Raw genomic sequence first — 24611 nt, 5'->3', positions numbered from 1 at the left:
ACTTTTCTGTAGACCATGAAAAGTCCAGGAAATATAAATAGCTTCCATACCTTACAAAAGGATGTTCAAAAATGTTATGTAATATGTCTCTGTTATGAATGCATTTTCCTCTATCAGCGATGGCAGGTTTTTCCTACTACAAGAGTGGAAGGATTTCACTTTCTCATTCTAAAGCTGATGGGGACAAGATGAGATAACCAGACATTCTGTAAATTCATGTTTTAAAATATTAATGGTATGTCTAGCTCTGTAATATCTGGATTGTAGTACAGCAGTACATAATTTGAATTTTAAATAATATAAAACATGAGAAATTTTTCTTTAAAAAAAATCTTATTTCCATTCAACAAAAAACTACATTTACTTCTCTATAATCTAACTAGTATGCCATGCTTGTGAGACAGAGGTCATTCTCTGTATCTCTAAACATATTATTATTATTTTACTATATAATGAAACTACAGGAGGAACAGATTTCTGCAGTTAGTGAATAAAGAACTTACACAAACAGTATTGGCAGCATGAGTGCTTCTAAATTCATCACAATTCTAGAAATCTCACCTGTTAACAAAAATAGTTCCTAAAGAATATGTCATTTTTATGAGTTTTAATAGCTGGTTTTCCTCTTAAAGTGTAGAAGATACCTTGCTTTTGAGAGGATTACACAAATGCAGAGGAAAAAAATAAACATAAAAAACACACCTATCACTTCAAATTCACCACAGAATACCACACCAAGCCAGGATGTAAACTATGCACAAGAAGCAAAAAGAAGCAAAAACTTTTCATTCCATTTCAAAACTTAGGCTCCAGACATTTAATTGCCTTAACTCATTCGTCATTTTAAAAGATAAGTTCAGCATATAACCTCTACAGATGTCTAATATGGTACATGTCAATATTGTTTCTCTAATTTTGCTTTTAAAGCTTTATAAAAACTCCTTCTAGAACTTTAATATAACTTGGTACAAGTTTGTGAAGGGAAATTTGGCAGTACCAACACATCTAAATGAGTATGCCTGTGACCCAAAGATTCTACTTCTAACTATATTTCATTTTGAAGTGCTCAAGGATATTTATAGCAAGACAGTCCTCAAAATAATTGTTTCTCTTCATTACTGCCTTACAGGAGAATTAAATCAATTTAATTTAATAAATATACACTACGTGACACTGTAGTTTTTAAAAACACTGACGTAAATCTATATACTTGTTCATGATATACTGCTAAGTGAAAAATGCAACTCTCAGGGCAGTATGGACATATGCAAATACTGACATGTGCATATCAATAGTCTAAAAGAACACACAGTACATATTGGTAGGAGTGAATACTCACACCACAAGTGAAGTATTTACTACCTGAAATTTTTTTCCTACAGTAGACAATCAAAAAAATATCTCCATGTTTCCTGGAGAGTCGGACTCATCTACAAATTGTATACCATTTAATTAAAATTTAAACTGTATCATTTAAAAAAGATTTTGTAAGTAGTTATTTTGGATATAATCATTTTTAACTTATTTAGTTGTCTCTCAGTATATCAACCCCTAAATTTAAACTCTTATAGCCAATTGGCTGTTTTAACGTGGAAGACTGGGGGTCTTCCTATATTAGTTGGCCACAGCTATTTCAGCAAATGAGATGTTTTCTGGGCCAAAATAAAATAAACAATTTTTAGTAAATAATAGAGTACAGAAAAAGCTATTGTTATCAGGGATTACGCCAATCTGGTAACAGCCTATAATGTTACTTACTGGTTTTTAGAGATTCAAGTATAGTTTTTCTGAAGGACACAGTAAGACTATAATTTAAATATGTTATTTTTTTTTAAAGTGATATTATATTTTAGTCAGTGATAGTCTCTTAAACCAAGCTGAATTATTATTTAAACTATAGTCTCCAGCAAATTTAGAAAGAAAACTGGTAACAGGAATCACCAATAACCAAATTTGCTACTGTGAAGATTGATTAGAAACTGCTAAATATATAAAAGATCACAAATCATTATATTCCCTAGGCTAAATGAGAAAAACCTAGGCAGAACATTTATATTGCAGCATAGAGGCATTCAGAGTATAAAACCAATAATAAGATGGGAAAAAAATATAAGACATTTTATATAAACAATGAAATTTTGATTCCATGTAGAATAAACAATTTTTAAAAGCTGGGAATATGTGAGAAAGATTATCTACCAATAAACCATAGTGTATTTCGGCTACTCTGACAATATAAAAAACATGCCACCCCTGCCCTCCTACCCCAATCATCCTTTTATTTAACAGCAAACAGATCAAATTTTAAGGAGCCTGCTTTCTTATCCCAATTGTGGGATATTATTAAAGTCACAGTCTTTAGAGACCTGTTTCCCAGGCAATAAAATAGCTGAATTTACACATTCTTATTTAGAGGTTTATATCAGAATTAGTTGTGCAGCTCTTGTGTCCATATACCACATCCCTCTCCTAGACTCTACTTTGATAACTCTGAAGTATGGCTATTCTCTATGGAGAATCACTGAAATAGATGATCCATGAAGTAGAGAGAAAGACTACTTCAAATACATCTCTTCCTCTTAACAAGAAAAGCATATTTTCATTTGTTTATGTGTGCAGGGGAAGAGAAAAACATGAGTGTGCACCTGAAACAGGAAAGGGTTAACTGCATCTTTAAGGAAAAAAAATTAAAATTTAAATAAAAGCAATATATTCTGAAAAACACAAGAACAAAGTCTCCTTTTAGATAAACACAGAGACATCACTTAATATTTATTAAGCACCTATTCAGTAATAAAGACCTCAGAAACTTGTTTGATAAGCACTAAGACATTTCATTCATTCATTCAATAAATATTATGTATGCATTTACTATACTACCAGTAGGGATATAGTAATGACTGACCCAGATAAAGGCCCCTACTCTCATTCATGGAGCTTAACAGCTAGACAACTATCAGCAATTGCTTAACAATATCTGATTGGGCAGCACATGATATGTCCTTTGCTTACTGTTAAAGTGCCAAGACTAAGACTCCCTGACAGATAAATGAATGGATGAATGGCTAAACAGATATAGCTACAGAGATGGATAAAGAAACAGAGATGGGTGGAAAGAAAGAAACTAGTGGAGGTAGACATGTAAGTTAACAATATTTTATAAAAATTATTTCTTCCTTGAGAAGGGAAGTTCTTTCATCTGACCATATCCAATCACACAGCAATTTTACAAAAAAAAAAAAAAAAGGAATCTGGGCAGCCTGAACGAATTTCAGTATTTGATAAGTAATATACATCTGTTTTAAAGTCCATTGTAATATCAGGATTTTTCTTCTTTATATCCAGGAACTAGCTTGTTGCTAATGGTGGGTATCTTGATTGAAAGGTATCTTGACAGAAAGGTCTAAAAAAACTGAACAATGTCCGAGAAAGATTTTTAACTGAAAGTTCTGAGATAAATTATTAAATGAGAATTTAACATAGATTATAGGCCATACTGACTGGGCAGGTTCCCTGAATGTCTAAATTACCAATTAAACCCAAACATACTGAGTATTCCCTCTCAATTATTAAGTAGCTATATAATTAGAACCTTCAATTGTGCTTATGGCATTGTAAGAAAGACCTAGGGAAGAAAGGGGACAATGAAAACATTAAAACTCACCTCTTGGCCTGATTTTCCTGAATTCTCTGAATGTAAAGACTCAATTTCTCCTTCAATCATTGCAGCTTCTAGGCACTCATGCAGATCTTTGAACCCATTGACCTGAAGTGGGTACTGGCCAAACATTTCAGTGTTTTCAAATTTTTTACCTATAAGAAGGGAGAAAATTAATGATCCTCAATATGGCCTTCTGGTGACTAAAATTAGAGTTATGTAAGGATTCTCACCTGAATTTGAAAACTGTAACACTGACTGATTTTGTTCCTGAGAAGCGTTAGTGTAATTTTTCTGTTGGTTTACTTACATATGTGCAAATGTACATTCATACCCAGCCATAGATATTACAAATCCACATATATGTAATTATATACACACATATGTATGTATATTTTTTTCTTGCAAAAAGCATCTTCTAAGGTGTACTGAACACTGGGAATATATACAGCAGTGAACAAGAGAGAGATGATACCTGAGCTGAGAAAATTCTCAGCCGCATTTCAAAGACATTATACCCATTAACTTGCACATGTAAAGAAATAATTATTATAATTGTCATAAAAAGAAAGTTGTGATGAGACAGAGTGTTGTGAGATGTGTAAAAATGAGAGCTAACCTAGTCTTAGCAGTGGCAGGGAAAGAAGGGAAGACTTCCATGGCAAAGGACATTTAAGCTCAGACTTGAATAGTAAGTGAGAGTTAGCAATGCCAGAGTGCTGGGGAACTATGGAGTATTCTTGGCCATGGAATAACATGATGAAGACTTTAAGGCAGTAAAGAAGTTTATATATTTAGGAACTAACAGAAGGTAGTGTAGCTTGGGGAACCAAGGAGAGATCACAATGAAAAGTCAGGCAGGGAGTTTAAAATCTACAAGGTCTTGTGTTCCTATTAGGAAGTTTCTTCTCCCTGCCACCACATTCCGGTTATAATGCAAAGTCACTGATATGGTTTGGCTGTGTCCCCACCCAAATCTCATCTTGAACTGTAAATCCCATAATCCTCTTGTGTTGTGGGAGGGATCCAGTGGGAGATAACTGAATCGTGGGGGTGGTTTCCCCCATACTCTTCTCATGGTAGTGAATAAGCCTCATTTTTTAAGGGGTTTCCCCTTTTGCTTGGCTCTCATTCTCTTCTCTTGCCCGCTGCCATGTGAGACACGCCCTTCACCTTCTGCCATGATTGTGACACCTCCCCAGCCAGGTGAAACTGTGAGTCCATTAAACCTCTTTCTTTTGTAAATTGCCCAGTCTCAGATACATTTTTATCAGCAGCATGAAAATGGACTAATACCATCACTGAACAGTTAAATCTAAGAATAACAAGTTCAGGTTTATGTCTCTGAAACACCTTTAAAGTCCTTGTGTGAAGTGAGTGGTTATCTGTTAAAGGACTATTGCAGAATCCATCAAGAAATAAAGGTACTGTGGATTATAAAATACAGAAAAGAGATAAAATTATATACACATACATTTATGCATATATACGAGGAGGAGCACCAACAGGACTTGACTGGCTGGTTTGTAAGATTAGTATTCAGGACAAGAGATAGGTAAGAAGGAAAATATCAAGAATGACAGAATTCTGGCATGAACAACTAGATTGTTATTATTTTATCTTATTTTATTTTTATGAGACAGTCTCTCGCTCTGTCGCCCAGGTTGGAGTGCCGTGGCACAACTCGGCTCACTGCAAAATCCACCTTCCAAGGTCCAGCAATTCTCCTGCCTCAGCGTCTCTAGCTCCTGGGATTACAGCCCACCATCACACCCGGCTAATTTTTGTATTTTCAGTAGAGACAGGGCTTCACCATGTTGGCCAGGCTACTCTCAAAATCCTGACCTCAAGTGATCCACCAGCCTCAGCCTCCCAACGTGCTGGGAATACAGGCATGAGCCACCATGCCTGGCCGATAATGTACTGAAAATGGCATGACTTAAGTAAGAACAGAGGATTTCTTTTTCTTTAGTTTTGAGTTAGCAGTGGAAATCATTGGTTCAGTATGGCCCATGAGATTTCAATTTAAAAAGAGACTTGAATATGATTCTATAACTAAGATTAGTATTCTGAAATAAAGACAGAATTGCTGACTTACTGACAGCAGGAAATCAAGGCAGTAAATGAGATGCCTGGGGGATGGGGCTGGAAGAAGAAATAGGCCTGAACAAAGTCCTAAAGGTCTGCTACCTTTATATGCAAAAAGAGACTATAAATACAATTTTTGTTAGAAGTACCCACAGAGTCAGGAAAAAAGTCACAAGAATATGGTGCTACAAAAGCCAAAGAAGTATGTTTTTAAGGAAAGAATAGGGAAAAGGAGGAAGAAGAGGTTAAGAGAGTAGAGTCATCAGCATTAATAAGCGATAAGAATTCAATATGGAAACTGTATGAGTCCCTTATCACGCTGCTGATAATGACATACCCAAGACTGGGAATAAAAAGAGGTTTAATTGGACTTACAGTTCCACATGCTTAGGGAGGCCTCAGAATCATGGCAGGAGGCGAAAGACCCTTCTTACATGGTAGCAGCAGAAGATGAGGAGGAAGCAAAAGCAGAAACCAATGATAAACCCATTAGATCCTGTGAGACTTATTCACTATCATGAGAACAGTATAGGGAAGACTGGCTCCAATGATTCAGTTACCTCCCCTTGGATCCCACCCGCAACATGTGGGAAACTTTGGGAGATACAATTCAAGTTGAGATTTAGATGGGGACACAGCCAAACCATTATTATTCCACCCCTGGTCCCTCCAAATCTCATGTCCTCCCATTTCAAAACCAATCATGCCTTCCCAAAAATCCCCCAAAGTCTTAGCTCATTTTGGCATTAACCCAAACGTCCACAGCCCAAAGTCTCATCTGAGACAAGGCAAGGCCCTTCCACCTATGAGCCTGTAAAATCAAAAGCAAGCTAGTTACTTCCTATAAGGAGAGAAAACTAATAATCCTCAATATGGCCTTCTGGCTACTAAAATAAAGATTATGTAAGGATTTTCACCTGAACCTGAAAATTTTAACACTGACTGATTCCATTCCTGAGAAGAGTTACAATTGGGGTACAGGTATTGGGTAAATACAGTCATTCCAAATGGGAGAAACTGGACAAAACAAAGGGATTACAGGATTACAGGGCCCATGCAAGTTCAAAATCCAGCAGGGCAGTCAAATTTTAAGGCTCCACAATGATCTCCTTTGATTCCAGGTCTCACATCCAGGTCACAATGATGTAAGAGGTGCGTTCAATGGTCTTGGGCAGCTCCGCCCCTGTGGCTTTGCAGGGTACAGCCTCACTCCTGGCTGCTTTCACAGGTTGGTGTTGAGTGTCTGCAGCTTTTCCAGGTGCTATGGATGGATCTAACATTCTGGGGTCTGGAGGACAGTGGCCTTATTCTCAAAGCTCCACTAGGTGGTGCCCCAGTAGGAACTGTGTGTGGGGGCTCCAACCCCATATTACCCTTCTGTACTGCCCTAGTAGAGGTTTTCTATGAGGGTCCCACCCCTGCAGCAAACTTTTGGCTAGGCATCCAGGTGTTTCCATACATCTTCTGAAATCTAGGTGGAGATTCCCAAACCTCAATTCTTGACTTCTGTGCACCCACAGGCTCAACACCATGTGGAAGATGCCAAGGTTTGGGGCTTGCATTCTCTGAAACCATGGGCCGAGCTGTACCCTGGCCCCTTCTAGCAATAGCTGGAGCAGCTAGGACACAGAGCACCAAGTTCCTGGGCTGTACACAGCATGGGTACCCTGGGCCCACTCCACAAAATCATTTTTTTCCTTCTAGGCTTCTTCTGGGTCTGTAACGGGAGGGGCTGCCAGGAAGACCTATGACATGCCCTGGAGACATTTTCCCCATTGTTGTAGAGATTACCATTTGGATCTATGTTATTATGCAAATTTCTGCAGACAACTTGAATTTCTAGTCAAAAAATGGGTTTTTCTTCTCTACTGCATCATCAGGTTGCAAATTTTCCAAAATTCCTTTTAAAATGGAATGCTTTTAACAGCACCCAAGTCACCTCTTGAATACTTTGCTGCTTAGAAATTTCTTCCACAGGATACCCTAAATCAACTCTGTCAAGTTCAAAGTTACACAAATCTGTAAGGCAGGGAACAAAATGCCACCAGTCTCTTTGCCAAAATATAACGAGAGTCACCTTGCTCCAGTTCCCAACAAGTTCCTCATCTCCATCTGAGACCACCTCGGTCTGGACTTTATTGTTCATATCACTATCAGCATTTTTGTCAAAGCCATTCAACAAATCTCGAGGAGATTCCAAACTTTCCCACAATTTTCTGTCTTCTTCTGAGCCCTCCAAATTGTTCCAACCTCTGCCTGTTACCCAGTTCGAAACTTGCTTCCACATTTTTGGGTATCTTTTCAGCAATGCCCCACTCTGCTGGACCCAATTTACTGTATTAGTCCATTCTCAACCTGCTGATAAAGACATACCTGAGATTGGAAGAAAAAGAGGTTTAATTGGACTTAAGAGTTCCACACGACTGGGGAGGCCTCAAAATCAAGGTGAGGGGCAAAAGGCACTTCTTACATGGCAGCAGGAAGAGAAAATGAAATAGAAGTAAAAGCAGAAATTCCTGGTAAGTCCATCAGATCTTGTGAGACTTATTATTACAAGAATGGCACAGGAAAGACCAGCCCCCATAATTCAATTACCTCCCCCTGAATCCCTCCCACAGCATGTGATAATTCTGGGAGATATCATTCAAGTTGAGATTTGTGTGGGAACATGACCAAGCCAGAAACTGAAAGGGATCCAATGGATTTATCCACATGTAGAAAATCAATATCCTTAGCAAGATCCCTTTTAGACAAGTTCTGGAGTCAGAAGCTAAATTGGGGCTAGTTTGAATAAATGGGGAGTAATCAGTTGAAACCAACTCTTCTCTTTAAAAGGGCTTAACTATGAATAGGAATCAAGAGAGGGTATTAACTGAAAAAGAGTATGGGAGGGGATAGCTTTTTTTAATTTTTAAGGTTTGAGATACCAGACCATGTCTAAATATTGATGAGAAAGAAAGTGGAGAGGGAGAAGCTCAAAATCCAAGAAAAAAATAAACTAAGGTCTGAGGTGACAGCATGAAGGAAGGGAATTCTGAGCACACATAAAGAACAGTCTTTTAATATAAAACTGGATAATTAATATATAGGGGCAGATAAAAATACAGTAGAGATAGCGATAGATCTGGGTTATGGAGCCTGAGACTCATATATTTGGGATGTTGTTTTTTTAGAATATGATACAAAACTAAAGGTAAAATTAGATTCGGGGACTAGGCAAAACCTGTAAGTAAGTTTCATTAACTTGACCGTAAATCAGTGAAATCTGAGGTAAGATCTTTCTCACAGAATGAAAAGATAAGCTAGATTTAAAATGAGTGGAAAAGATGAAAATATTTATTGCAGTAAAGGAGAGAAAGAACAGTGATTACACAAAACAAGTCAGGTTACAGGACTGGGAGCAGTGAAACTCAAATTCATGATCCACTATATTTGGCCCATTTCTATGACTTTTTGCCAGCAACCTTCAGGTACTCAGTACAGATGCAGAAAAGATGAACAGCTTAATGAAGGTCAGAGAACAGGGACAGGGTGCCAGAAAGGAATGGGGGAAAGAGAGTTTTAGGTATTTAGATGAACAAGGAAGGAGTAAAGTACAGAGAAGGGGTAAGAGGAGACAATGAACTAGAAGTTCTCAAAAAGCTAAGGTACTTCTGCAGTAGGGGTACTTTGGCAAACAAATTAAAAATCATCCCCAATGTAGTACTATTGGTTTAAAAGAAAACATTAGGAAGATATATGTACAAAGTAAGAAAGAATTCTGAAATAAATTATTTTTACTGAAGCAAACACATAGTTCAAGTGAAAACGTATTAAGGCCACATTTATACAGCACAATCACTGAAGCAACCTACTAATACCAAGTACAAAGACTTCAACACTGGATTGACAAATTAAGTATTTTAATAACAACCACTTTTGGGAATTAATATAATAAAGGTAGAAATACTCATACAGGGTATTATAAACAGTGCCTAGTCACAACCTGATCAGACCTACTCACTACATCAGATACAGTGTTCTACTTCAAATAAATCAGAATGATTAAGATGGATGACCCAACATAATGTACTGTGCAATATATTCTACATATATACATATTTATATATATTAACTCATATATAGTGCAGACACACACACACATATATATATAACTTATATGTAAGTTGTTAGCATTTGAAGCAAACAAAAATGTACCGACACCTCAATAAGACTTTTTAAAGGCCCAATATCTGAATTAGTAACTGTCTTTTTCTGATTCCCAAATCATCTATGTTCAAACAAAAACTTCAGGAAATCCACTACTTAAGATGGTGAAGAAAAAAACATTTTTTCAACTTTTACACTTTAGCTGATCTGGAAAAAGATAACTTTCAAAAGTTGATGCATTGGGTGATTTGAGAAAAACAATTTTTCAAAAGTTTATGCTTCGGGATCTAATATTACTACATGAAGTTACATCTAAAGAATCTCCTCCCTTATCAGGAAAACCAAACAGAAACTGGTTATGCCAAATTTTAAGAAACAGGTATTTAGCTTAAACGGAGTAGAATCGCTCTTAACGGATTTTTCAAAAGATAGAATACAACTTTTTCCTGAAAACTACTATCTACATTTATAATCACTCAGAAAGTGAGAACTCTGTAATACTCTATGCTAAGTTGCTAAATTCCATTTTCAACATGGAAAAAAGAAAGTGAGCATCATACCAAGCCCAGTATCTAACTCCAATATTATCTTCAAAGGATCTACCAACCATCCCATTAATCCCTGTATTCCAACAAAACAGTATCACAGAAGCCCTCTCACTGGAAAAAAAAAACATTAAGATAAAATAAAGTCTCAATTAATATGTGATAATGCACTCTATACATTACTTTTCATTCATTCACTTCCGTACTATATGCAAGTAACAGTAGCAATCCAACAAAAATTACTAGACAGAACAAATCAAATTAAAACTAAAACTCACTGAAAAAAGTAACTGAGACAAATGAACTAATGAATAATAATATCTCTTCACTTGTAATAAAAAGTAAATGCATAACTATACCTTCAAGTACTCCCACAGCTAGGAATCTTCCATAGAACAACTCTACCATGGGGTTCTTTGGCTTCTCTTCATCCCTAAAGTGTGTCAAAAAATGTAAATATAATTATAATTTTTGGACCTATAAACAGAGAAAATATTAAAAGAACTATAACATATGACAAGACAGAAACACTTATGTGGCTATCGCGCACTTGCATTTAGCTCTGTTATTTACAGTGTTACCTTGCTGAAGGTACTTAAATTTATTCTTCTGTTTCTTCACCTACCAACTGAGGATAATTATGATAGCTGCACTCACAGGACTCTCAGAGGGTTAAAATCAGTTACTATATGTAATGAACTTCTAAGAGAAACTGACACAGTCTGTTTCAGCTTGATATAGTGCCTGCTCTTTCCATCATCATTATATATTTCGATCTCATACTTTTAGTCTGTATACTGCATGCTTATTTGGACTTGGGAAGGAAGGAAACCCACTTTTAATTAAAATAGATTTCCACAAAATTTTGATAAGTTATTTCCCGTATTTACATGGAAGAGTACAAATAATCCAAAAACAACAACCCTCACCAGGGAAGAAACAAGGTATCAGTTTTTGACCCAAAGTAGCTAAAGAGCTACTCCATCCTTTTCTGAAGTTTCACACTGCTGGTAGAATTAATCATTTACAAATTTTCCAAGTCATTTAATAAAAAAAATTCATTTTTTTCTTTTCTGCTTGAAATAAACAAAGGTTGGTAATTTTAAGTTGTCATGTTGTGGTTTGTGTAACCTAAAAAGACAAAGTTTATCTTGGCCTTGCTGTTTAGAAATGTGTTGTATCCACAATTGTATACAGATTTTTCATTACTAATTTGTCTTTATAATAATTGATTTGTTAAGTATTGTTCAAAACGGGGGAGAGGAAATACTATCTCTCTTGATGAATGGGCCATCATTTAATCCTTAGAATAACATTAATATGTACTTCACTTAATTTTTAAAACAACCCCATTAGGTAGTCTTTAGTGCTACTGAAAAAATTCTGGCCCTTCACGTTCAGATACTTGGTAAGATACACTATCCTACTCACTTCTTAAAACTGTGATAAAACGCACATAACCCTTTAACTGTACAGTTCTGTAGCAGTTCTGTAATGTTAAGAATATTCATACTGTTGTATAAACAATCTCAGAATTCTTTTCCTCTCGCAAAACTGAAACTCTATATACATTAAACAACTCCTCATTTCCCCCTTCCCGCAGCCTCTGGCAACACCATTCTACTTTCTGTTTCTATGAGTTTGATAACTCTTGATACCTCACATAAGTGATTTACAGTATTTGTCCTTTTGTAACTGGCTTATTTCACTTGGCATAATGTCTTCAAGGGTCATGTTATAGCATGTGTCAGAACTTCTGTGCTTTTATGGATGAATAATATTCTACTTTACGTATATATAGCACATTTTGTTTATCCATTCACCTATCAATGGATATTTGGTTTGCTTCCACCTTTTGGCTACTGTGAATAATGTTGCTATGAACACAGGTGTACAAATATTTCTTTGAAACTCTGCTTCCGATTCTTTTAGAAGCACACCAAGAAGCAGAATTGCTGGATCATATGGTGATTTTAGTTTCAATCTTTTAATAAATCCAAAACTGTTTTCCACAGTGGCTGCACCATTTTATATCCTCATCAACACTGCACGAGGGTTTCACAATTTCTCCACATCCTTGCAAACCCGTGTTATTTTCTTGGGGCAATGGGGGTTAGGGGGTTGTTTTGTTTTGTTTATAGCCACCCCTCTAATTAGTGTGAGATATTCCTACTCACTTTGAAGTTAGACCACATAGCTCTTCCCAACAAAATGTGAGAAGTGATGTGTGTCACTTCTGAGCAGAAACTTGAAGAACCCGTATAATTTTCACTGCCAGCAAGATCCCAGAAACCCAGGTGACCCTGGGGCCCTGAGTGAACAGATAAACAGAGCCACTTGTTCACATGACTGCTACTTCATGTCCCTAGCCTTCATGCTTCTACGTAAAAGGGTTTTGTCAGAATTCACATTCCTGACATCTTTCTCCACCTCAAACTCATTCCTCCTCATGAAAAGTGATTACTGAATCTAAGAAAAGGAACTGGGCATGTAAGATTAGCTCTTTCCGGGATCACTTTTTAGTTTCTGGTTAGACCATTATTTATGCCTGCAAATTCTAAACAGCTCGTGAATAATACAGAAAATACTGGGATTCCCATAAGTCTGTCTTAGTTTCTTATTTCCCCATTGACATGCTATCCAATAATTCCTAAAACCCCATCTCCAAACTTCATGGTAACTTACGTCTCCTCTTCAGCTTTCATTTGGAAGGCATCTTCTAACCAATCTAATAATTTGTGTGTAAACTCACTCACATCTTGCTGTGGAAAGAAAAAAGCCTATTGATATTTGAGCCTACTAAGAAAATACTAGATGTTGTAACATCAAACCTAGAGCCAGTTATTAAAATATATAATTACCAACTCCTTACAAAGATAACAAGTGAAATGTTTCACATAAAATGCAAGAAACTTTTATAATTTAACCAGGATACAAGATATTTGAAAAAACAAGCATTATATCGATAATCAATTATTGGGAAATAATTTGGGTAAAAAAATACACAAACACAGCCCCCAAAACCCAAACTTACAAATGAGATTTTTTTATTATTATTATTATACTTTAAGTTCTTGGGTACATGTGCAGAACATGCAGGTTACATAGGTATACACGTGCCATGGTGGTTTACAAATAAGATTAAAAAAAAAATCATTACTCCCCTCCAAAAGAGCTCTGTAATGAACCTTTATAAAATGAAGAACTCATCTTACAGAACAGTTCTTCATTTTACCAAGAATTATTACTGACTTCTCTCTTAGAAGGAAGACTAGTCCTTTTCCACAATTCATTTTCTTAATTCAACTTATATAACTTTTTAAGCCATATATACCTTTACTACCATTCAGAACCAGCTCATCATTCACCATTCACCATTCCTTTCTTTGGTCCTTGCTCTCTTAACATACAAAAACAGGAATAGGTTGTGGCAGCTGTTATCAACTACCATAATTCTTTCAATAACATGAGTTGGAACATAGAAAATAATAAATAGAACGTAAGGGAAAAACAAATTAACTCTACTAAGGCTGCTTAAAGACAGATCAATCAGTAATAAGCATTCTGCCCTTACTTACAAAATAGCCCCAAATATAAAACAAACTTACTACTGTATATTTTTTCAGCCAGAAGTTTTTTAAAGAGCATGTAGGCCAACTTATTAACCTTAAAAAAATGTTGAAACTAAGGTCTGGGAAGCTTAAGCAAATTGCTCCAAAGCTGTAGAGTTAAACAGGACTAAACTCAACACAAGAATCCAACTGTAAACATTCATAACATCTGTAGTGGGCTGAATAGTAGCCCACAAAAATATATGTCAACCTAGTCCCTCAAAATGTGACACCATTTGGAATAATGGTCTTTGTCAATATAATTAAGGTAAGCATCATGAGATGAGATCAGCCTGGATTAGGGATGGGCTTAAATCCAATGGTGAATGTTCTTAAAAGAAACAGGAAAACCAGAAGACAGACAGACACATGAGGGCAAGCCATATCAAGAGGGAGACAGAGATTGGAGCTATGCTGCCTCAAGCCAAGCAACACCAGCAGCCATCAGAGTATGGTGGAAGCAAAGAAGGATTCTCCCCTAGAGCCACTGGAGAAAGTATGGCCCTGCCAATACCTTTATTCTGGACCTTTGGCCTCTCAGACCATGAGAAAATAATCTCGTTTTGTTTTTTTTTTTTTATTTGAGACTGAGTTTGGCTCGTTACCCAGGCTGGAGTGCAATGGCGCAATCTCAGCTCACCGCAACCTCCGCCTCCTGGGTTCAGGCAATTCTCCTGCCTCAGCCTCCTGAGTAGCTGGGATTACAGGCACGCGCCACCATGCCCAGCTAATTTTTCTATTAGTAGAGACGGGTTTCACCATGTTGACCAGGATGGTCTCGATCTCTTGACCTCGTGATCCACCCGCCTCGGCCTCCCAAAGTGCTGGGATTACAGGCGTGAGCCACCGCGCCCGGCCCAATCTCTTGTTTTTAACCACTCAGTTTGTGGTAATTCGTTAACAACCGTCCTTAGGAACTACTGTAACTCCTTAAAACAACTTTTGATACTTTTGTATAACTTTAATTCACCTAAAGGTTATATCTAACAAAAAACAAAAAAGTTTCCTAGCAATCACAATATTTTTCAGAAGTTAATCCCTTTTTTTAGAAATCAATCCGAAATTAACATTTATAAAATAAAAATTCTACCTGCATCCACCAAGAGAAAAAAAAATAATGAGGTCTTCACTGCATTTTAGTTTTAAGCTGAAACAATTAAAGGTATGATTAAAATTGACAGTATTGATCAGGGCCAGGTGCAGTGGCTCATGTCTATAATCCTAGCACTTTGGGAGGCTAAAGTAGGAGGATAGTTTGAGTCCAGGAGTTTGAAACCAGGCTGGGCAACGTAGGGAGATCCTATCTTAATAAAAATAAAATAATTTGCCAGGTGCAGTGGCATGCGCCTGTGGTCTCAGCTACTTCGGAGGCTGAGGCATGGGCCCAGGAGGTTGATGCTGCAGTAAGCCATTGTCATACCACTGTATTTCAGCCTGAGTGACAAAACAAAACCATGTCTCAAAAAAAAGAAAGAGAAAAAACTAACAGTATCACATACCAAAGGGTATCCCAAGACTCTTGTGTACTTCAAAATATGATATATTTGAAATATTTAGGAAGAAGATACAATGAAAATATAAATTCACTTTTAAAGAAATCATGATGCTTACCTCATTTACGGATTCACTAAATTACCAGTGTAGACTTCAGACTCAAGTGTTTAGGGAACAAAGGAGAATCAAACTTATCAACCTTAATTGATATACATCTACTTTAAAAGGCTTCTAAAGAAAAAGAATCACTAATTTCCAAAGTTAGTCTACACTGCCTATCTGAAGCAAAAGCATTCATACTGTGGCCTTAACAGTCTTGCCCAGTTGTAACCATTTCAACTCTAACTCAAACTGAAAAGCCCACCTATGTACAAACATGGCTCCAAATGAAGTTTATACTGCCTCATCTTTAAATGTGAAAAGATACCCCAAAATCACTATGAATTTCTAGAAAAGAAAAAAGAAACCAAGAAAAAGACAAGGAAAAGGCCATCCAGAAGAAAAGATAAGTCAGAGAACAGAAGTAATTTTTTAAAAATTTAATTGTATACTCAGTCACTGGAAAAGACAGTATGCATACTAAAGAAGAAAAGAAAAAGTAAAACACATTTAGAACCAGAAGGAAAGCCGAATGCTCTAAAATGGTAGTTTGGGATCAATTGTAGAATTATTTTTATTTCTTTTTAATTGTGTTAGCACTGGAGCATTGTTATAAATTTTTTTTAAATGAAAACAACATATTAAAAAAACTCTGATGTCAGTGACCTTTTGGTTTATTTACATTTGTCATACAAGGTAAATTAAAAACAGAAAGAAAAAGCACAAGGAAGATGGTGACAGAATCTCAGATTTTCCTCTTCCAAACTCCCTCTCCATACATCTACAAAACAGAGACACATCTAAGTAAGTACTTTAAAAAAATGACAGGGCAAGCTTAGTGGCTTTTTGAAACTTCTGCCCATTATGTGTTTGCTGTCATCTTTTTGAACACTTACTATTCTTTGCAACTGTATTTGTTCCTCTGCTTTCCTTCTTTAATTTCTCCAACTTTTCCAATTATATGTGAAAATGTTGGTTTATTTATAGATATTTTGTATTTTTATAGGAAAATTCCCAATATTCTTTTAAGGTAATGGTTAAAAATCTACCACAATACACTATATAAAGTACAAAAAATGAAAGCAACATAACAAAGACAATGTCTTTCAAAAACCATTTCTGGGTCATTAAGGAAAACTACTCCCTGCCAGCAAACACAGGAATATCAAAAAGCATGTGTACAATAATGATCCTGGGTTATCTGGGTTATCACACATTTGTGAAGATGTTTAATTATGTATTTGTAAATAATCTTAATTTTATCCATTGTTTTCATTTTAATCATAATATAAATTAAAAATTTGTTTACTTTAACACCTTCAAGATCACTTTCCTCTTAAAAGTAAGTCTCCAAATGTTTTAAACGGTTCCAGGTTATTTTTAATAAAGCAGAATCGTGCGTCTTAAATAGTCTCATATTCCTGTGAAAGCTGCTTAATGGTTGCTCAGATTAAATAAAATACAAATGGTTTATAAACAAGCACAACAAAACTACCTGCTGTGAGTCATTCGATTTGAAAGCATCCTTAAGAATTTCAACTGCTCTTGATGGATCAACATATTTCCTTTTGGTACCAACAAGAAGCGCAAATAGATACCTCAGCTCACGCATAAAAGGCAAATTCCGATGTTCCTATTGAAGGAAGAAAAAAAAAACTTAACTGAAGATTAAAAAATTTTTACTAGTAAATAGATATTCATTTTAACAGTAACCAAAAATTAAACTAGCCAATATAGATTAGGGATGAATTAGCACTCTATCATAACTGAAAGAAGAGTGTTGGTGCCATCTAAATCTAAGAGCCTCAAAGAAGTCAAGCACATAAACAGCAGAAGACCTAGTATAGGCTCACAATTTCAGCATGAATGCCACATATTCACAGCAAATCATGTCATTACTCAGCCAAGAATATCTTCCTCATTCAAGCCTGTTTATTATAATACTTGCCATTCAGCAAGGCCCAGCTGCTGCTGCTGAGAGCAATAATAACAGGCAACATTCAATGAGTGTTCACTACATGCCAGGTACTGTTCTAAGTGCTTTATCTCAATAAACCCATTTAAGCAAAAATCTCTACTCTTCCATGGAGCCTTTCCAGACTCCTCCAAGTCAACGATCCCTTCAAATTCCACATCTACTGAAATAAATGCCTTTCAGTGAGCAATGAATCACCATCACTGTGGCCTGACAATCTTAATTATTAGACTAATATTAGAACCTTGCCCTATTATTAGAAATTTAACAAATAGTAATTATTTATATGTTTATGTATTTACTAAAAATTACTTACAAAATTATTTATACTCATTTATTTTATATCTATTTTAATAGCTATAAACATTATATTAAACATAATTCAATCATAATTACATTTAAATTTATTAATAATTAGACCAGATCCTAACAGGAGACTAATATATCCTCCTCCAAATATTCCTTTGAAATCTTATTTTTGTTTCTCAATCAGAGTACAAGATCCTCAAAGACAAGAATTTCCATATCTCTTCCACAACTTTTTACTACACAAAGTAGGCATTCAATTCTTACTGGTTCATTAAGGCAAAATCTCCAGAAAAAAATTAAAACAACCTACACTATCAATCACTATTTTAAAACAAGAAGGAAAGTTTAAAAAATAACTTAACTCACATAACTTAGTGAAATGTTTTATGACAACAAACCAGGCAAGCAATCCTTATAATATTTAGTTCTTATAATAACAATCTTAACATATGAAATTTAAATGTACTATTTAAATACGATAATTTTATTTCAAATTTACATAGTTGGCATTCTCAACACATTTGTACAATTCTAGGGTCAAATTCTAGGGGTCTGGGATGGGGGTGTATATTTATATAGTTGCTCTCCAGAATAATATAATCTACATAGAATGAACTGCTTCTAGAATACATTCCAAAAAAGAGTCCTAATAGGTAAGAGGGAATAAAACTGCTTCCAAATACTGCCTTACAGAAATAGGTTTTAAAAGTACAAAAACCATGAGTTTTAATCCATAAAATTACTTCCAAAACTACCTTTAATTTCCTGAGATTCATCCCTTTATCACCGCATCTAAGTCAACGCAGTTTTTTGAGACCTTCCCAGTAACAACGTTGGAAGTAATAATTTTTGGAAATAAGGGGGATTCTGCTGAGAAATATATTTGAAAAATATATTGTTTCCTAGTTTCGAGAAGATTTTACCATAAATGAGATTATAGCTTTCTGTCAAATCATTTTTCTTCATCTACGGAGATGATAATATGGTTTTTCTCTTTTATTCTATTGATATGGTGAATTATACCTATTTATTTTTGAAAACTAAACCAATTTTGTATTCCTGGATAAGCCCCACTTCTCTATGAGGTATTATCCTTTATATATGATTGCAGGATTTAATTTCTCAAAAATTTGCTACAACTTTTTGCTTCCATATTCTTGAAAAATATTGGTGTGTGGTTTTCTTTTCTTCAAATATATTTTCCTACTTTTAGTTTAAGGGTAATGCTGAGTTGAGAAGTTTTACTTCTTCAAGTATCTGTACAAATTTACAGGAAATTGTTATTATTTGTTCTTTAAATGCTTAATATAATTCACAAGTAAAACTAGCTGTTGAATTTTTGGTGGATGGGTTCCAGTTCCTTTAATATAATGTAGGGCTACCACAGGTTATCTATTTCTTCATCAGTGAGCTTTGATAGCTTATGACTTTCAAGATATTTATCTGTTGTTTTTAATATTTCACTCTTCTCCTTTTACTATCTACAGAATATGTAGTGATGTTTCCCTTTTTCACTCCTTATATTTGTAATATGTCTTCCCTCTTCCTTCTTGCTTAGTCTACCTAGAAGTTCATCAATTTCACCAATCGTCTCAAGAAGCAGCTTTTGGTTCCATAATTTTTCTCTATTGTTTTTCTGATACTTAGTTCATGGATTTCTATTACCTTTATTATTTCCTTACTTCTGCTTTGAGATTAATGTGCTCTTAATTCTCTAATGTCTTGATATACAAGCTGCTATCATTAACTGAAAACCATTCTTCTTCTCTAGTAAGATGTCTGGTTTGTATATCTTCCCCAATCACTGTTTTTAGCTTCATCCCTCTAATTTTGCTGTCATGTTTTAATTTTCATTCCATTCAGAATATTCTGAAATTTCTCATTTGATTTGTTCTTTGTCCCTTGGGGTATTTAGAGATGAATTACTTCATTTCCAACTATCTGGGGATTTTCTGTATATCTTTCTGTTGTTGATTTCTACTTTGATTTCTACCATTTTAGTCAGAAAAGATATTTTGTATGTTTTGAATCCTTTAAAATGTACTGAGACTTGCAAATCCAGTTCCTGTTACTGCTTCATGACTAATGGCAGAAATCTCAGAATGCCTCTTTTATTTGCAAAATTCAAAATTCCTTCAGGTATTTGTTGCAGGAATACAGTATGGTACTCAACTAAACCCATTTCCTTCTGATGACGTTCACTAAGTGAGATAATTATTTATCTTGAAATATTTGCCCTAAATCAAGACTTTAAATAATTAACCTTCCAATTAATAAGGCTTTAGCTGTTTATATGATTTCCACTAAATATTATACATGTACATCTTTGTTTTCTCAACATTTAATATGTTTTGCCATCAGTTTGTAACATTTTAAGTCAAAAGTATATGTGTGAGAAGAGAGGGTATGATTACATTGAGGATCTATTATTATATTTCCAGGCACCTCACAATTCTCCTAGACACTGAAATTACAAACAATTAAATAACTATGAGTGTCTAAAATTACTTTCAATTTCTACAAGCAATAGCCAAGTCTACCTAAAATACAAACTAATTACAAATAATTCATTTCTTTCTCTCACTCAGTATGTATGTAGTATTTGTGGCAAATTCTGACAGCAAAAAAAATCCTGTTTAAAAGTGCATACAAATGGCATCTCTGTGAATGGATCAAAGTAATCCCAAATGTATTCTGCATCTTAACACAGAAGTGTTCAAACTGAATGTAGCTGTAGATATGTCATGAGTTGGAGATGAATTCATTATTAAATAAGTGACAAGTTACACTGATACCTTTTTATAAAACCTTCTGTTACCATCTCAAGTGAATACAGGACCATTCAGTGGCTGGTAACTACCTATAAATTCCACATTTGCTTCAAAGATGTCAAGGTACAGCATGTACTGCTGTCAATATACTAAATTAAAGAAGAGTTAACATTTGTGGAATAATCATATAAAATTGCACAGTATTCTAAGTAATTGTCTCAGAACAGAAATGAGAAATTCTTTTATTTACTTAAGAATACATGGAGAGGATGACCCATTGCAAGAAACAAACTTCTCTAGAAAGGTGCTGCAGATTGGAATTATACATTTCTCTAGTATTCACAACTAGTTCTGATATATAAGCATGGATATAACAATTATTTTAAAAATAAGATTACAAACTAACATGGTCTCATTCAACTCTGTGAAGAAGAAATTAAAGCTCTGCAAAACATTAAAATCTGGGAGCATAAATGGTCAAGACACATAAACATACATACATAACTAGAAATGATAATTCTAAACAATTTCATACAAATTATACATATACTTTAATTGAGATATGAGAAGAGAGAAGAACTGTGATATTCACAAGTTGCAATGACAGAAAGCAATACTTCAAAAGTTCCATATAAAAACCATGATGATTTTCCTTAATTTCTCTCGAGGCATAAGAGGTTGTCAGGCGATCCTGACTCCCTTTTTGAAAATGGGTTATCAGCCTGACACTTTACAGTCCAGAGATTATAACCTGAAAAACTGGTTATAAATCAAGTTATCTTCCCACTAGTGTGCATTACAAATGTTTCACAGTTTACAGAATAAGTGGTTTTAAAAATTAAATGCTAAAAGGAGAACATAATAATTTATCACTCCTACTAAAAACAGGTCACAAAAAGTTCAGCAGTTACCTGAAACCTAAAACTAACTTCGCTGTCTTTGCAACAAGTCCACTTTAGGACTACAGATTGTTTATGAAAAGATCAATCACTAAACCCCTACACTCAACTACATCCTCTCCATAATTTTTTTTCATTCGGTATAAATTCTGTGTGCAAATTTGTCCTTTTTAAATTAAGTATTTAAAAACTTCTTATTGTTTAACTGACAACAGCTGACACCTAGAACTTAACTATGTACCAAGCACTTTTAAGTCCCTTACATGTTTTACCTCATTTAATGCTCACAGCAACTCTATGAAATAATTACTATTATTATTTACACTTTACAGATAGGAATTGGAACACAGAGAAATCAAGTAACTTGCTCTAGGTCCATAGCTAGAACCCAGGCAATCTGGCCCTGGTATGTGTGTTGTCACTTTATATTACCTATCTATGATATTACCTCCAAAATGGAAGGTACAGATTTGTACTCCAAAGACAAGAATGCAAAACTCATTTTTTAAAGGGCTCCACAAGACAATCAACTGAAAAGAAATTCTGATTTCCCCAAAACTTTTCAGGAGACAACTGAGGAAAGACCTTAATTGTAAATTGTAGCCTATAAAGTTTACTGAAACTCGATAGTCAAAAAAAAAAAAAAAAATTACTAAAGTGACACCAAAAACTGGCATATTACTGAGACAAGTAAAAAAAAAAATCGTATTTATATTAATGAAGGATAGGTAGTTGCTATCGTAACTGAGATTAATGAATTGACATTCAAATTGATAGTTTCAGATTTGATGAGCCAAATAAATGCCCAAAAAGCAATCACATATAAGAGAACATATCGAGTATAGATACTGCTAAAAAAATAAAATTTTACCTTTTGGTTTCGGGGTAAATCTTGAGCATTTGATGGAGGTTTATAATTCAGAACTAATCTTCTAAATTCCAAAAGATTGAATAATGACTGAAAAAGAACAACAATTTAAGATAACCTGAGGGAAAATTCCATTAACAGAAGGTAAAAATGACTAGTCTTAGAGATTTAATTTTGACAACTGTGTACTACTTACACACAGAATCGTTGCAACTAGCACAAAATGGACACATTTCTAAGAAAAAGTCAAATTTCTTGTATTTGACATACTATTCTTGATAATTGATACTGCACAAGATTATATTTGGACAACTTTTTAAAAATACTACTCATTATTAAAAGCTCTTTTTATATGCACTTAAGCAGTTTCCTCAAAATTAAGGGTAAGCAAATGTCAACTCTAAAACTTTTCAAACATGCTATGTTTACCATGAATTATCTAGATGTATCATTAATTCCAGAAAATAGAGTATAAATAAATTTATTCATCAGATCCTAGGTGATAGAGAAACAAAGAAATTACATATTATCTCTATGTTCAAGGAAATAAACTTAGAAAGGAGACAGACATACAATTATAATAGAAAAATGACTTCACAATATAGTGACAATGATTACACATGAATGTAATGAGAGCACACGAAGGATACTCATGGAAAGGCTTCCTAGAGTATGTCTTTGGAACTGTAGTTTGCAACCATTTACTATCATCATGCTGAACATTTGTTTAAAATTAGATAAAATACAATGGAAAATATCACAATGTATCATACTCAGTAAATTCAGAGTATTTTCTTGCAAAATTTTAATTGTAGATATTTTACAAACATGACATGTACAATGTTTTATAATATACAGCATATTCCTTTCTTGGGTTACAGTTTATAAAGTTTGAAAATTACTATACAGGAAGTGAAAATGTATTAAAGCTTAGAAAAATGAGTCAGCTGGCCAGGCTCGGTGGCTCATGTCTGTAATCCCAGCATTTTGGGAGGCCAAGGCTTGTGGATCACAAGGTCAGGAGCTCAAGACCAGCCTGGCCAATATAGTGACACCCTATCTCTATTAAAAATACAAAAATTAGGCAGGCAAGGTAGTGCGTGCCTGTAGTCCCAGCTACTCAGGAAGCTGGGGCAGAAGAATCGCTTGAACCCAGGAGGCGGAATGCAGTGAGCCAAGATCATGGCATGGCACTCCACTCCACTCCAGCCTGACAGACAGAGCAAGACTCCGTCTCAAAAAAAAAAAAAAAGAAAAGATGAGTCATCCAAATTGACAGAAGATAAAGGTGGCACCACAAATCAATGGGGAAACAAGGTTTTGATCAAGAGTTGGGTACTGAGAAAACTACATATAAAGAAATAGAGCCAGATTACAGAGATCAATTAACAACCTAAAACGAAAGGTAAAACCATAAAGCTGGTAACAGAAACTGTAGAAAATATTTTATCTTGTGATCTAGAAAGATTTACTAAACAATATAAGCACATAAAATAATTTATTCATTCATTTAATAAATATTTATAGGGCACCTACTATATACCAGATACTAAGAAAGCAGTCTCTGCCCTTGTGGGGATTATAGTCTTGTAACTGCTGGTTAAAACAATGAGAGTAGATGTAATAAACCAGAAGGGATATGAATACATTAACAGTTGCCCAAGATCAGAACCTTGGGGAGAAAGCACCATTTAAAAGTCACAGAAAAAAAACAGAGTTTTGAGAAAGAGAAAAGAATACTAAGGGAAATCACAGAAGAAAAAGGAATGGAGAAAGCAAGGGCTTTCAAACATACTTGTATATTGGAATAATAAATTGTGGAGCTTTAAAAAATAGCAATGTCAGGCCAGGGGTGCTGGCCTACGCCTCTAACCCCAGCACTTTGGGAGGCCGAGGCAGGTGGATCATGAGGTCGAGTTCAAGACCAGCCTGGTCAACATGGTGAAACCTTATCTCTACTAAAAATACAAAAATTAGCCTGCTGTGGTGATATACATCTGTAATCCTACCTAGTCGGGAGACTGAGGCAGGAGAATTGCTCGAACCCAGCAGGCAGAGGTTGCAGTGAGCTGAGATGGCGTCATTGCACTCCAGCCTGGGCAACAAGAGCAAGACTCCATCTCAAAAAAAGAAAAAAAAAAGCAA

General features: G+C 35.1%; 1 protein-coding gene across 2 annotated transcripts in view; it reads right to left on the bottom strand.

Moving 5' to 3' along the window:
• The window catches only part of USP25 (ubiquitin specific peptidase 25), a 138126-nt gene that overhangs the window by 51559 nt on the left and 61956 nt on the right, over positions 1–24611 (bottom strand). For both annotated transcript variants that reach the window (XM_021671977.2, XM_021671980.2), the window contains exons 6-10: positions 22470–22556; positions 17140–17277; positions 13126–13202; positions 10800–10873; positions 3665–3813 (exon numbers count right to left, since the gene is read on the bottom strand). In XM_021671977.2, coding sequence (XP_021527652.1) covers positions 3665–3813; positions 10800–10873; positions 13126–13202; positions 17140–17277; positions 22470–22556 — 525 coding nt within the window. The remainder of the gene's footprint in view (positions 1–3664; positions 3814–10799; positions 10874–13125; positions 13203–17139; positions 17278–22469; positions 22557–24611) is intronic.

This window comes from Aotus nancymaae, unplaced genomic scaffold (genome assembly GCF_030222135.1).
Source record: "Aotus nancymaae isolate 86718 unplaced genomic scaffold, 86718_ANA_hifiasm-v0.15.2.pri h1tg000022l_1, whole genome shotgun sequence".
In the NCBI taxonomy this organism is placed as follows: Eukaryota; Metazoa; Chordata; class Mammalia; order Primates; family Aotidae; genus Aotus; species Aotus nancymaae.
This window is presented reverse-complemented; position numbering and strand designations above follow the sequence as displayed.